The sequence below is a fragment of the Sus scrofa genome, chromosome 1 (assembly GCF_000003025.6).
Source record: "Sus scrofa isolate TJ Tabasco breed Duroc chromosome 1, Sscrofa11.1, whole genome shotgun sequence".
Lineage (NCBI taxonomy): Eukaryota > Metazoa > Chordata > Mammalia > Artiodactyla > Suidae > Sus > Sus scrofa.
Window position 1 is genome coordinate 1260432 of NC_010443.5, and position 15198 is coordinate 1275629.

The 15198-nt window shown below is 55.9% G+C and overlaps 1 protein-coding gene across 3 annotated transcripts in view; it reads right to left on the bottom strand.

The window, feature by feature from the left end:
* The window catches only part of SMOC2 (SPARC related modular calcium binding 2), a 139577-nt gene that overhangs the window by 67269 nt on the left and 57110 nt on the right, over positions 1-15198 (bottom strand). For 2 of the 3 annotated variants that reach the window (XM_021085700.1, XM_021085688.1), the window contains exons 5-7: positions 5887-5934; positions 3095-3145; positions 2521-2595 (exon numbers count right to left, since the gene is read on the bottom strand). In XM_021085700.1, the coding sequence (XP_020941359.1) occupies positions 2521-2595; positions 3095-3145; positions 5887-5934 (174 nt within the window). Of the gene's footprint in view, positions 1-2520; positions 2596-3094; positions 3179-5886; positions 5935-15198 lie in introns of all 3 variants that reach the window. The other variant, XM_021085691.1, reaches the window with a different exon arrangement.

Genomic DNA, 15198 nt, shown 5'->3' on the forward strand with positions numbered 1-15198 from the left:
TAAAGGTGTCACAAAACCTCTTATCTGATAAAATTTGGTGATCGTTTTTATAATATCTGTGAACAGAATGATAAAACCGAATTCAATGATTCACAAACATAAGGAAACAAACTGACACTCTCGGTTGCATATGGATAGAAAACCCCAAGTAACGCGTTCCTGAATAAAGTGCAATTTTAGGTTTTACTCACTTATTCAATGCACATTGCGTCACATGAGGATAATGCTCCTTTTCCTGCTTAACGAACCAAGGGAAGACAGTTTTGCTTATATTTACACGGAATCCAGTTGACAAAAGTCCATCAGCAAAACTGTCATGGAACTTAGATCAACTTTTTAGTTATTTACGTATTTGTTTATTTTTTGTTCCTTTTAGATTAAACAAAAAAAGGCAGTGCTATCACTGAAGTGGCTGCGGAACACAGGAAATAAACGCTGAGCAAGTGCCCTCCCGTGTACATTTTCAAAGACTCAGAGCACCCTGTCTCCTTTGCAAGGAGATCCCTCTAACAACGCCGGCCACTCTATGCTCCAAAGCACGCCTGCCCCGCACCCCTCACTAAACGGTCTCGAGTTTGGTAACGTTAAGTAATACTACGTTACTTTAGTACAAACTCAAGGGGACTAAAGAGTACTTTTAACTGCTATAAAGGAACACCAGAGGGAAAAAAGGACCGCACCAAGCATTTGTCTTTCTCTGCCTGACGGATTTCACTAGGCACAGTGCCCTCTAGGTCCATCTGCATTGAGAGCGGCAGCATTTCACCTCCGCCCCACGGCTGAGCACTATTCCTTTGCGTGGACCTCCCAGTCCTCTGGCCATGGACATTTAGGCTGCGTCCACGTGGTGGCGACTGTAAATGGTGCTGCAACGACCCCTGGGGTGCATGCATCTTTTCAAACGAGGGTTGCTCTTTCCTTCAGATGTAAGGCAGGCAGAGAAAGACAAATCCTTTATGTTACCTTTTATGTGGAATCTAAAAAATAAAAGGAATGAATGTAACAAAACATACACAGACTCGCAGTGAAAGAGAATAAACTAGAGCTTACCCACAAGGAGAGGGAAGCAGGGAGGGATAATCATGTCGGGGTAGGGAAGGAAGAGACACAAGCTACCCTGGGTAAAATACGTAGAAAACGAAGAAAACCTGCAAGCACAGGGAAACAGCCGTGTTAAAGTAACTGTGTGGGGAGTACAAGCTGTAACATGTCGAATCACTGTATCATACACCTGAAACCAATACGACATTGTATGTAAATCAGCTACTCCTTCAGACAAAATACCTGCAACACAAAACAAAGCCACGCATTCTCGCATTCTCAGTTTGGCATTTTCTACAAAGGACTATGAGAGTGCCTGCCGAACAAAACAAGGTGAATTTTTAAAAAGAGAATGAGAAAAAGTCACAAATTATTCATGTTCTGTTAAATAAGTGTGTCTATTTCTACCAAAGAAGAGTCTCGCTAACAGTATCTTCTAAAAATAGAGATTAAACACAAGCGAAATTCTCTGGCATTGCCGTCTCAATGACAAAGACGGTCATTCCATAAAATCTGTGACTGTCAGCCATTTCACCACGAAACCATAATTTCCGTACTTAGCATCTTAACTCACCACCCAGGGCTGCTCTTCAGGGCCTGAGAAAGAGTAGGCACCTGCACAGCTGGCGGTAAACACAGAGATAATCTCGTAATTTGTGCCCCGTGCCTGCGAATCAGCCCACTGTCATCGTTTTATCTTCCGCACACTTGGGCTGATTTACATCCAGCCACAGTGCAGGGCAGCGTATGTCAACTGGAATCTCCTGAAATGTTATTTTCAGTCCTACTAAATACTTCCAAGTCTGCTCAATTTGTATTAGTTAATTACAACTGACAGGTCCCCACGCGGCCTGAAAAGCAGGTGAGAGTGACACGTGAGACCACAGATGTACTTGTTCCGACAACGCAGGTGGAGCAACTCTCTCGAACCTGAAGAGCTTCCCGCCGACAATGACAACGGCTTGTTTTCAAAAAGGTACATTTCCAATGACATTTTTACAAGAATTTTATACTTGTTTTGCACAGCAAATGTAAGGAGTGTCACACGGATTCCCCCTTGAAAAGACCCCAAGATCCACCCATAAATGCAAAACAGTCAATGCTTGAGTTAATTTCCTGTGCACTAATCTCTATGGCACAGAAGTCAACCAAATTATAGATAACTCTTGGAAATACGGTGACAAGATTGAGCCAAACCAACTCTCTTGCTAAAGTTTACAAGAGAAGTGTACAGGTTAGTATCTTTGAGCAATAAGGAAACATCCATAACAATAATTTCCGAGAAAAATGTTAAAATCTCTGTAACATATTCTATGACTTGGCAAGTTGAATAAAACATCCAAATTTGACCTACATACCGGTGGGCAAACCAGAGAATTAATGGTGTGACCCACCAGTAACCAGGGGAAAGGGCAGGGAACACCCAGAAAACCTGGCCACTGTCTAGGTCGATTAACCCAGTCACTTAGGCCCCTTTACCTGAATTCTTATTGGTTTTGTTCTGCCGACTCTTAACTTGCTCAGTCCAAAGCGTGGGATAACGTGATGCAATATCTATTGAATCAAAATAAAATGATAATTATTTTAATGCCTCATGAAAACACAAAGACTCTCAAAGATTTCAGTTGGCAGCCTAAACCCCACCCTCCCCAAAAAAAATCAAAAAAACAATAAATACAGAAGTTCCCATCATGACTCAGCAGTAATGAACCGGACTAGGAGCCATGAGGAGGTGGGTTCGATCCCTGGCCTCGCTCAGTGGGTTAAGGATCTGGCGTTGCTGTGCTGTAGGCCAGCAGGTGCACCCCGAGGGGACCCCTAGCCTGGGAACCTCCACGTGCTGCAGGAACCGCCCTGAGACGCAAGATAAAAGAAAAAAGACAAGACAGGCCTCGGCGTGTGCTGTGTGGACGCCGCAGGGCCGCGCCCCAGGCCGCCAGGAGAGACGGCGCGGCCTCGGGCGGCAGCGGGACCAGGCCAAGCGCAGCCCCGCGGGGTCCTAGCGGAGGACGTGGCTGCAGCCCCGCCGCCCTCCCGCCTCCCCCGGGCTCACCTTCCTCATCTCCTTGAGGCTGAGTCTCCAGCGCGGGCGCTGAGGCATCATCTGAATTCAGAATGGAAAAGATTTGCAAGGAGACTACAATTATGAGAGTAAGCCAAGTAAGTGCGCGTGCAGGACGGACGCCGACGCTGCACACACCCCGCAGGTCCCCCCCCAACACCCCGCACCCAGGCCGCGCGCGCGCATGCGCAGACACACCCCGGGGGAGGGGCGGGCAGGGCGTGAGCCCGCGTGGGGCTGGGACCCCCGAGTGGGTGGCGGGGACTGAAGGGGCGGGCCCTGGACGGAGCCCCTTGGGACTTTCAACACCGCAGACCTCCTGTGCCCACGTCTGCGGGACAGGACACGTGAGACTGGGGTGGAGGGACGGGTGCCGGGGACTGCGGGGGGGGGGGGGGGCGGGTGAAGCTCGAAGCCATCTCCCTGAGGACACGGGTTCGAGGACACACATTTAGTTGGAACGCACTCTGAGGTCCCAGGAGAGGAGCCTCTAGAAGCCCTCGGACAAGGGGGCCCCAGCCAGGGACCCTCCGGGGGCCTCCCCAGAATCACCCTAGCGCTTTTCCCCACCCTCGCCTATGGCTGTGACTTTAGCATAAAGTCATTTCGGGATCAAAATACAGCAAAGGGCGGTAAAGATGAGGCAGCCACACGGCTTATCCTGTGACCTGCAACTCTACTGGCCCCGCAAGCTGAAGAAGAAAAATAAAATTTCCCAGAAGTTCTTTTCAGGGGAAAACCAAAAAGACGTTTTAAAGTCTTTAACACTTAAGCAGCTCTTGAAAAAAGCTCGTTATCTGTCAAAGGCCGACAAAATGGAGCATCATTTATCTGCAACATCCCCGTCTAATAATAAGAGTAACCATAAACTGGGGGTGTTTTGCTACTGAGTATTTTGTAATCGTCTTCCAAGAATGTAACGGGGAACACATTTGAAGCATATTTAACATATTTGAAAGTCTTAGCAGAACTGACTGAGGAAAAGTCTTGGCGTATTTCAGCATCCTTTGGAATGACAACCACCAAGGACATAACTCCTGTTGGACATTTTTGCCGAGGCGTAAACAGCCCACGCTTTGGGACCACCAGCCCAGATCCCTGGGTCTCGGCTGAGGGAACCAGGCTGGGAGGGTGGGTGTCCCCAAGGGACCGCGATGGGTGCCGGCCCAGGCCCTGCCCTCCTCACCCCTCATTCCTGATCCAGAGGCCCTGGCTTGCCTGCCTTAGCCGTCCGCCTCCCACCAGCACCACCCTCACCCCGACCCCCAACCCCGGGCCTCCGGCCCCTCCAGAGCTGGATTCCAGAGTAACAAGCCCCCTGGCGCCTCCTGGGTCAGAACGTGGGCGGAGTCACGGAGAGCTGGGGGCTCCACTGTCCTCTAGGACAGTTCATCAAACGTCTCGTTACATCAACAAGCCAGCCTGGTGACTTGTGTTCAGCTACCTCCTCTGACCCGCACCTCTAGAGATCAAGGGGCTGCCGTGGAAGGAACGTGTCCTTTGCTTAAGTCCATCTCTGAGCCCACGTGCCAATTGCTCAGGGACGGGCCAACCCCGTGTGCGGGATCCGACGTGTGTCGTCAGGGACAGGACTGGGGCCCCCCCGAAGCAGCTCCGCCCGCCGTCTCCCTTCCACGTCTGACCAGTGCTGGCCATTTTCGCTCCCTCCTCCCTGAAACGCACGGGGCCGCCAGCACCTCGGAGCCTCGAGCCCCCGCGTTCTGTGCACCTTGCAATCCTGTCCCCACCTCCCCGGGTGCTGCTCTGACCCACCCGCTCGCCCAGCGCTCTCACCGCGAGTGCCCCCTGCCCCTGGGCTCTGTCCCCCCCACCCCATGTCCTGCTCCACGAAACCGCCCCGCCTCTGCCGTCCTCTGACCCTCCCTAGGGGCTGTCTACACTCGCTGGCATCTCCTGCACCAGTCTGCACGGATCCCATCCACTTATCTCAGTGATACAAAGACTCTACAGAGACTCCGGGGCGGGGACAGCACCCACCATGGTTCTGATACACGCTTAAGAGAAGTGGCTGAATGAAACTCAGTCTCCCCGCTTTGTATCCCTTTTCTCTATTACTGGTTCATACCCGGTAACTTATATCAGGAAAAAAAAAAAAGTGCCTTCGATTTTGGTAATTTTCACTTCATCTTAAACATAAATTCTGACTTCACAGGTTGGTATGAGGTGAAGACAGAACGTGTCACTGGGGCTAACGGGTGACAGCGGAGGGAAGGGCAAACAGAAGGGAGGGGCCTCTGGGAGGCCACGGCAGGCTGGCCACGGCCGGCAGCGCTGCTCGGGGGCCACCGGCTGAGATTTCCAAGGGAAGTGCTCGCTGCTCCTCTGGTTCTTGTTGGCGTTGGTCCCGGAAGGACTGACTGCCATCGATGGAAAGTCCCCCCGTTTCATGAGCAGCAGCAGACACAGCTCGGTCAGGGGGCCTTGACCACTTCCTGGGGTCAGCCCGCCCCCGCCCCCGGGGCCCTCTGCACAGGTAGGGCCTCAGGCGCTGCTGACACCATCCACGGTGGTGCCAAGGCCAGCCGCGTCTGAGAAGCCTGCCAGGGACACGGTCGGCTCCCAGAGGGTCCTGCCCCACGAGGCCCCCGGCAGGTCCTAAGGCCTGAGCACACGTTTGCTGAATGAACACAGAACGAACCAAGGGCTCCGGCTCGCGTCGCATCACTCACAGAGGTTTACATTTTCCCTCGAGAAGCTGTTTTAAGGCCCACGTCGGGCCAGCTGTACTAATACATCCAGCACATTCGTTTGAAGATAGTTACCTGTTTTTCCTGTGCTCTCCCGCTGGGGTAACTTTTCATTTACGGAGCCTGTAAGGAGAAATCGGGGAGAAATTACTCTGGGCCCTCAAGCGGTCATCGTAACTGTCACTCAGATATTTTATTCCACTTCGCTGAATTCACAGCGCTCTGCCACTCTCTAGTTCAATGACACAAGCTCCCTGGCACCTGCGCTGGCACGGACACCTGAAACCACAAGCCCGAAACTAGGAAATGCAAGAGGCCCCCATGTCTGTGGCCACCTGGCACACAGGACCCTCCAGGGTACAAAATACTGAAGTTTCCTCACCTGAAAAGTAGCCACTTTTTTTAGCACACATCAGTGCATGGGGCAGTAGAGTGAATTCCATAAAAAAATCAAATATTAAAAGCTACGCAACTAAAGATAAATAAAAACCCTGATTCCAGCTGAATTCTGATTTGTGGAAAACTGAGAAACTCTTTTATGAGGGAGTACAGCAAACATACTAAGGTTAACTGAGTCATTTATAACAAATTTTACAATTTTACATTAAAAAGTTCAAATTACAGGAGAACCCGTCGTGGCGCAGTGGTTAACGAATCTGACTAGGAACCATGAGGTTGCGGGTTCAATCCCTGCCCTTGCTCAGTGGGTTAAGGATCCGGCGTTGCCATGAGCTGTGGTGTAGGTTGCAGATGCGGCTCGGATCCCGCGTTGCTGTGGCTCTGGCGTAGGCCGGTGGCTACAGCTCTGATTCGACCCCTAACCTGGGAACCTCCATATGCCACGGGAGCGGCCCAAGAAAAGACAAAAACAAAACAAAACAAAACAAAAAAGTTCACATTACAAATAGGAGGTACAGTTCTTCCTTTGCCATGAGATTGAAGCTGTTACGGGCACCCATTTCCTCATTGTCACCATACCTACTCAAAGGAATACACACATTCTGTTCGGCACTAATTTGGAGTTTTTCTGCCAGTTCAGCTCAGAATATTCCACTCAGAATTCATTTAGAATTCCCATAATCACAAGCAGGGCAGGATGCTGCAGCTAAAACACCTCCTGAAATAAAACTTAAGAGTCATTGCCTGTTTTTTCGAGCATGACCCTGAAACGCAGACCTGCGTTCACACGAGAGATGCACACTTCATGACACGTTGAGAGTGTTTGCTTGACTCGGAAACAGAGCCGCTCTGAGCGGGAGGTGTACGCGTGCTTCCCCGTAGACGTGGACCCTGAACGACAGAGACGCTGTCCTGTCTTGGGACTCACCGGGGACATCTCACGAGGTGCCGGCTCCCGTTCTCACCCGCAGGATGGTCCGTGGCAGGAGGGCTGGGTCTGCAGGAGACCAGCTCTGGGGAGACGCGCCCTGCCCCACCGCTTGTCCAAAGCGCTGCATCACCTGCGCTGTTGGTCCAAGGACGTGAAGGCGCAGGGGTTCCCGCCCCACTACGGCCACAACCCCGGGATGCTCGGTTCCTCCCCAGCTGCTGCTGGTACCATTCGGGGAAACGCTACACGCTTCCCGGGTCAGGACACAGGGCTTTCCTTCTGAGCTCCCTCGGCCCTCGTGTCTCACGAAGCCTCCAGGATGCTGCTTTCCTCGTTTCTCCCTTTGTACCATCTCTTTACAAATCCAGTTTCTTAAGGGCTTACGTTTCTTAGTCATCGGTTTATTTTTATCATGTGTTCCTGCCATGAGTCAGAATGTTTTCTATTTTGACCGGAAATGACAATAGTTCAATAATATTTCTGAATATGTGTGGCTTTTACTATCCTGAGCTAAGTGCAAAATATCCCAAATAATAATTAGAGCCTCTCAGTTGACTTAAGGTACGGATGCCGAGCCGCGGGTCCACGACTCCACTGGCAGCGGAGGTCTGACGGCAACGTTTAGCGACTTAGCGACGCGCCCCCTCCTCCCTCGGGCCTCCTGTGTCTCTGCTCCACCCAGCCTCCTGACTTGCTCAGCAGCCCCTAAAGTCAAGCAGTGTTCACGTCAAAAAATCCACATGAAGTGAATGCCATCTGTCCCTAACGGGTAAGAAACGATTTTAACAGAGCCGACAGTCCCCTGATGGCTGCTCTGTGATTCAAATAGTTGGCAGCACTGAATGTGGGGGCAACCCCAACAGGACCTCTGCTTCTTCTTCCAAACCTCCTGACAGTCCCCGGCCCAGCCTCATCCAACGTCCCGTCGCCAGGGACTCGGGGACGGCAGGCTGGCCCTCTGCACAAGAGCAGCCTCGCAAAGTCAAATCCCGGGATCCAGAACCACAAAGCCGGTCTTGTTCTCTCCTCACATGTTTCCAGAGAGAAGCGTTTGCCCAAGAGCAGGAACAGGTGAGCGGCCGGGAGGTAGGTGCAGAAAGGGGCTGGACATGGGCGTTTGCACGGCAGCAGCAGCTCTGAAGGCCGTGGGCTGGCTGGACCTTGGGACAGCAAGGCTCTGCCCCCAGATTCTGATTCCAAAGACACATTTGAATTCCTTCCATTTGTGGGATCTCATCCCGTTTAAACACTGTTTTAAAAGGGTGGCTTTCTGAGCAATTAGGGGATGCATTTCTGGTGGAGGAAACCACAAAACACAACGGGAGGCGGAGGGGGAATAATGCGCCCGCGGTCCTGAGTGCTTGGTTCCAATCCAGCCTCGCTCAGCGACACCGTCGCCGCCAAAGGGCCCGAGGAGGGGCAGGGTTTGCCTCGAGGGCTGGTGGGCCGAGAGCGCTCCTCTCACAAGCACTGAGCCCACACAGAAGCGCCCAGGGCAGGAGGCCTGCGATGCGTGCGGCTGGAGGAGCCCGGACAGGGGTCAGCTCGCTGCAGCCCAGCGCTTGGGCAGCAGGCGGGGGTGAGGGTCCTTCAGCGCCGGTTCAACAGGCTTGGCTGCACGGACCTATCCCTGTGCACTGGCACTTCTCAGAGCAGAATTCACGACGTGAGGTGGCTTCGCTTCAGCCAGGGGTTGGCGGGGGAGAGGGGGGGGAGAGACAGAAAGAGGCAAGAAGAGAGACAGAAGGAAAAAGAAAGAGGAAGAGAGGGAGGAGGCACAGAGAGGCCCGATTCCTCCACCCTCTGTCGCCCTCCCTTCCTGCTCCTTCGAGAACGATGCCCCACAGTTGACCCCGGGCTCCGAGAGCAGAGGTCCCAGGAGGCCCTGCCTTAAACCCAGCCTCTCCGTCCTTCCAGGCCCTTCTTCCAGGGAAAGACGTCCTGGCTTCCCTCAGGAGCCGCCTGGCTGCTCTGCCTCCTACTTTCTGCCAGGACGCGTGAGGGTGACCAGAGTGACTGTGGGGACCCCGGGGGTGTGGCGCTGTCAGAAGTGGGCGGAATGCGGGTGACAGAACAAGCGGCCCTCGCCAGCAGCTCTGTGCCCCAGGCGGGCCCTCGCCTGCCCAGGCCTTGGCGTGCTCCCTGCACAGCGGCCGAGGGGGGACCTCCCGCCTCCGGGGCTGGAAGAAGCCAGCAGAGCACAACCGAGACAGGCCGCCGAGATCGCTGACTCACAGCAGCTCGGGGCGCTCAGCTGTGGGCTGCTGAACCCCCTGCTCACAGCCCCTCGGCAGGCGAGTGTGTTTTATCTGCCAAGAGGGTGACACGGTGCTGGCAACACCCAGCAATGCCGTCTCCACTCAGAGCAGATGGTCAAAATGCCCAGCCACCAGGGGAACCCCTCTGGCCCCGCGACTCGGCTTCCTGGGACCACTTTCACTCGGTCGTTCCCTCCACGTGGTCACGGGAGAAGCACCACCCACTCTGAAGTGACAGGCACTAAACACAAATTATTCGGATGCCCACATGACAAGCGTGTCGGCAGTGAGCGCCTGTGCCTCGTGCACGGACCCGCCAGCAGCCCTGTGGAGGCCCCACCACTGCACCCACTAGACAGGCGAGAGCCTCAGACCAGCGCGGTGTGGGACCGGCCAGGAAGGGGCAGAGCCGGCATCCTGGCCTGGGCTCTGCCCGAGGGGCTGCTAACCTGGTCCAGAGGGTCCAGGTGGGCCTCCCTGGGAGGAGCAGAGGGGCACAGGCAGGAGGTGAGGGAGCCACGAGCCCACCTGCGGCGAGAAGGAGCAGGTCCCGGAGCACAGCCTCCTGCCTGTGCCCCTCTGGAAACGCCACGTCTGGGTCCCGTGCACATGCTCCCAGGCGGGCGGACAGTCCTCGCCTCGGCCTCTGCGGGGCCAGCGTGGAGCCCGCGTGCCACGGGCCTGGGCGAGCCAGCAGGTTAACGCAGCCCTGGCCGTTCCGGGCAGCTCTGTGTGACCTCAGGCCTGTCACCCACCCCCAGCTGTGAGCAGGCCCAGGGGACGGAGGCAGAGGGGGCCCGGGCCATCTGCAGTCAGAGTCCCCAAGATCCAGCCCCCGGCCGCGGCCTGCCGTGGAGGGCCGCCCTGGGGTGCGTGCCAGGGGCGGGGCGGTCAGAGAGCAGGACCAACATGTACGGTGGAGCCGATGGGCCGACTTTTAATAAATCAGAGGGCCCCGGCCCCCGTCCATCTCCCAAAGGCGATGTGTGTGTCAGAGCAGCTGCAACGACCCTGGGAAGCCCGAGCATCGTGTGGGCCACGCCAGCCTCCCGCAGAAGGGATCGCTGAGTCCGGGGCCGTGCACAGCCGGCCCCCCCGCTGGACCCCCATCCGGTCCGTCTCCCAGTCCTCAGGGCACAGCAGGACTTGCTCCCTGGTTCCGGCTGGTCTGACCCAAAGCGATTCCACGACAGTGCCTGCCAGGTGTCAGTGGATGGGGCCCGCCCCACTGAAGCCCAGCACTGCCTGAGCAGGACAGAAGACGCCCGTGTGCCATGTGTGTCATACGTGGGCTGTAACAGACGGAAGGGACACGAGCTGTGTCTTCTGACCTCAGGCTTCGAGGACCTTCGCTTTAGGGAATCCCGGCATGGATGTCACCAGAGAAGGAAGCAGGAAGCTTCTGCATTTTTGACCTCGTGCCTCAGGGGTCATGAAAATAGGAATCACAGACGTGTCCTGTAGATTCCCGTCCCTGTGAGTAACTGGCAGGAGACCATTACAATGAATGACCACGTCCAGCCAGGGAGGCCCCAGGGTCCAGGGAGAAATTGACGCCCTCCCCCTGGAGTCCTCCGTTTCCCGGCAGGTGCACCTACGATGCCTGGGACGTGACAGGGCTCGGCTGTGGGCCCAGGGGACAAGACAAGCAGCTGGCCTAATGCAGGCTTTGCACTAACCTGGGCCCTCAGACAGCCTGCCACCCACACCAGCAACAGGTCTGCCCTGCAGCCCCTGCCCCGGGCTCTGGTGAAGAGATGCTTCCCTGGTGTGGACTCGGAAGGCGCCAGGAGAGCCTCCTGCCCTCGGGGCTCCTTTCCTCCCAGGACCTCAACAGGCCAGAGCCTCGCCACCGGCCTTCGAGCTGCACACGGTCTCCCAGGGGTTCAGGCGCAGCCCTGTGTCCCCGGGGATGCACGGGGGACCTACGAGCAGGGGGTCAGCTTCTTCGGCAGCAAAATCAAAATCTTCCTGACTCGGGCCCCGCTGCCTCCTGAGACGCGTGAGGTTTTCCCCCAAGAAACAGAGCTGGCCCTCAGCAGGCAGCCGCCTCCCCAGCCCGAGCCAGGAGCCCAGCCGAGCAAAGACTCTCCCCCTCCTGCCGCCCCCTTGAAGTTCACTCCGTCCCCGCCGGCTTCCTCTGGGCAGAAACCTCCGGCAGAGCAGCGTTTTGGAGCTTGTGCTTCTGACATGACAGCCTGCTCCCTGCAGTCCAAACCCTGAGCACAGACTCCATCAGCCCGGCTGTGACCGGGTCCCCCCGGAGCCAACCTCCAGGGCTGTGTTCAGCAGTGACAGGCTCCAGATTCCGGCAGGTGGGCACAGCTGGGCGATGGGTGAGGCAGTGGATCCGCAAAGCAGCAAAGGCAGCTTGGCTGGAGCTGCCAGCATTGCAGCCCACGGCCTGGGGACAGGCACTGTCCCTCAGAGCCACGGGCGTCCTCTGGGGCACAGCTGGCCGGCCCTGGGTGGAACGGCAGGTGCCTTGCAAGGTGACAGCAGGGGACTCTCAGGCCAGGTCCCCTCCAGACCATGTCCCCACCAGACCACTGCCCAGCCCTGTGCTGGGCGCCCGCCCCAGGCCCAAGTGCCCCCCAGGCGAGCTCTGCCTGTGGCCCGTGGAGCCCTTGGGGTATTCCTGGCTCTCAGCAGCGGGGCGGCCCTGCCGCTCTGAGCACTCAGCCTCCTCTGGACATCCAGGGGCCCCTCCTCATCTCAGGGGCTGTCCAGGCAGCTCGCGACTGACACAGAACCCAGGCAGGCTGGCCAGGCTGCTTGAAGGAGACCCAGCCAGGCGCTGTGTCCCTCCCCTGGGCCGGCGAGGGGGCGACACTGGCCAGCAGTGGAGTCAGGGACCACCATCACCACAGGCAGGGTGCTCTCAGGCGCTCCCCTGCCCCGGGGCACTGGCCTCCTCACCAGCAACCCTGTCAAAAAGGGGAGCCCTCAGGCCTCCCCCAGACCCACCAGGAGCCCGTGTTAGGAAGCTGCTCCGAGGCCTGAAACTTGAGCGCGGAGCCCTGGGGAGATGACAATTGTTCGTGCGCTCTTTCTGTCATCGCGGCCTTGTCTGCGTCTGGTCTGTGGCGCCCCAGTGGCTCCCTCTTGCCCTGGGCCTCTCACAGCACCTGCTGGGTCTCCCACTTTTATATCTCCGTGGATGCGGACGCCAGGGTCGACGTGCTCCCACCGGCGGGCCTGGAAGGCCGTGCCCATCCCGAAGGAAAGAGGGGGTCCGGGGGGCGGTTATTCTCCCCGCGTCTTTTTTCTTATGTCGTGACCCCGCCTCTGACTCGCTGGGGTTCCTGGTCAGACGGCATCAGACAAAAGGAAAGCTGGGAATTCAAGACCCGCCGAGGGGAGCGCCCGGCTCGCCACAGCTGGGACTCCCTCCTCAAGACGGTCAGAGAAGAGATAGGTGAGTCACAGGAGTTTCTCTGAAAAGTGAGGCATCGTGTCTGGATGTACCTTCCATCCGTGCCCCCTTTAATGTCTTCGTTGTACACTTTTTCACGTTGGTATCTGAGTAGCGTGTCCTTCGACGACGAGAGAAAACACACACCAGCACCCTGCCTGCCAAAGCGGCGTTCGAATGTGGACAACAGCGGCATAAATCTTCCCAACACGTGGCCGTGCAGGCGCACAGTTTTAAAAGATGCTCTAAAAAAAAACTGTGCCAGAAATTCCCTTGTGGCTCAGCGGGTTGTGGATCCGGCGTTGTCCCCAAGTGGCTCGGGTGGCCGCTGTGGCACAGGTTCAGTCTCTGGCCCAGGAATTTCCATGTGCCACAGGCGTGGCCAAAAAACAAAACAACACAAACAAAACAAAAGCCCCTGTACTATTTGTTAAAAAAGAATGAGAAGGAAAACACAGAGCTGTTTTTCCCGCAGAGACACGGGATGTTTCTGGGCGAGGTGATCCCTTATTACTATGACGATTGTTATTATTGTAATTATTTCGCTTTTTAGGGCCGCACCCACGGCATCTGGAGGCTCCCAGGCTAGGGGCGGAATCAGAGCTGCAGCTGCCGGCCTCCACCACAGCCACGGCCACGCGGGATCTGAGCCGAGTCTGCAGCCGACACCACGGCTCATGGCAACACGGGATCCTTAACTCACTGAGCAGGGCCAGGGATCCAACCCACATCCTCCTGGATCCTAGTCCGATTCATTAACCACCAAGCCACGAAGGGAACTCTCTATCCCTTGTCTTTTAAAAGAGTTCTCTACACCAAGACCCCACCTCTAAAGGACCTCAACTTATTTTACAAAGTTTTATTACATATTCCAAAACACGAGGGAAAAGCCATTTACGGCCTCGCTGTAGAAAAGGACAATTTATAGGGTACTCTTTTAAAGTAATGCAAGATGTACTTACAAATCAGCCCCCAAATTAAATGTCCAGTCAAGTACAGCCAGAGCAGATCGTAGCATAAATCAACCATCAGACACCAGACAGTACTGGTTTCCCGAAAGAATAATGACACCAACGTGGGCTCCACCAGGGCGATGAAGGTCCGGAAGCTGGAGCTTTCTTCGAAATTTGACACATGCGGTGTCGGCGTGTGAGACGCGGCCTTTCCAGCTCCTCACTACTCCAGGAGCCCTGTGACGGGGCGTGTTAGGAAGCTCTGCGTTTGGCCCTGAAACCGCGCCCCCGAGCGGAGCCGAGCCCTCGCCCCGGGCTCACCCCACCGGAAAAGCTGGCTCTGTCTTCAGCGCATTGTCTGCTGCTCGGTCCCGCTGTTTGCTTGCACATCTCTGTGCCGACAGGTATGGAAATACTGGATTTTAACAACGATCATTTTCAGGAAGAGAACGGTGAAGCCTGAAGCAAAACCATCCTGACGGGGGAAACACGTTCCCTCGGCTCTGCAACCTTCCCAATCCAGCAAGCGACTCTGAACGTGCGTTTCAATAATTCCTACAGAGAGACACTGCAGAGGCGCAGCTGTGTTGTGGTTTCAATATGTGGGAATTCCACTGATCTGGATGTTTCCAGCTTCTCAGCTACGGAGGCCCTGTCCTTAGTAGCGGGGCAGTGCATGCGTGAAAAAAAAAACAGCTTCTCGCTTATAAAGCGAGCATTTTTCAGGGCTCCCCAGGATACCCATGCAAGCAAGGGGTTCCACGATTTCAGGTAGAGGATGACACTCAGGCATGGCAGGAAAATGCCAAGACCGTGGTTAAGGTAGGGCAGATAATACACAGAAAAGTGATTCGAGCCAATCCAAGACTCTCTTACAGCCAGGCCCCCCCCAGCCCAAGTTCAGGAGCCGGTCAGAACTCACAGGAGCAGAGCAGACGCCCAGAAGCCACCGCTAACTCACTCGTCCCCCTGCAGAACGCAGTCTCTTCACGAAAGTCAAAGAGCAGATGCTGTCCCACCCTTTGAGAAAGCGCTCGCTCTCACACACTGGCTGTGGCTGCGGCCAGCTGAACCTGGGGGGCCTTCCCGCTCCTTCCCCAGAAACATGCTCCCAGCGACGGACCCTGGTGTGGGTGGGTGGGGTGTGGACACAATCCCGCGCCCCGGTTAGGGCTGTTTCTCGTCTCCCCTGGAGCCCGAGGTCTGTGGCTTATGCCAAACACGCCGCTCAAGCTGAGCGACCGATGAAGAGTGTTTGGGTGCTGTCACAGCAAGAGCTCCTGCACGCAGGCTCAGCCTGCGGGAGAGGGCTGCGTACTCCTGCCGGGAGAGCTCTTGGCCCGAGCTCAGCATTAAGGACGGAGATGAGGTGAAAGCCCTGAAGCGATTTGCAAATAACGGAGCACGGGCCAGCTGCAAAACTCCTCCTCG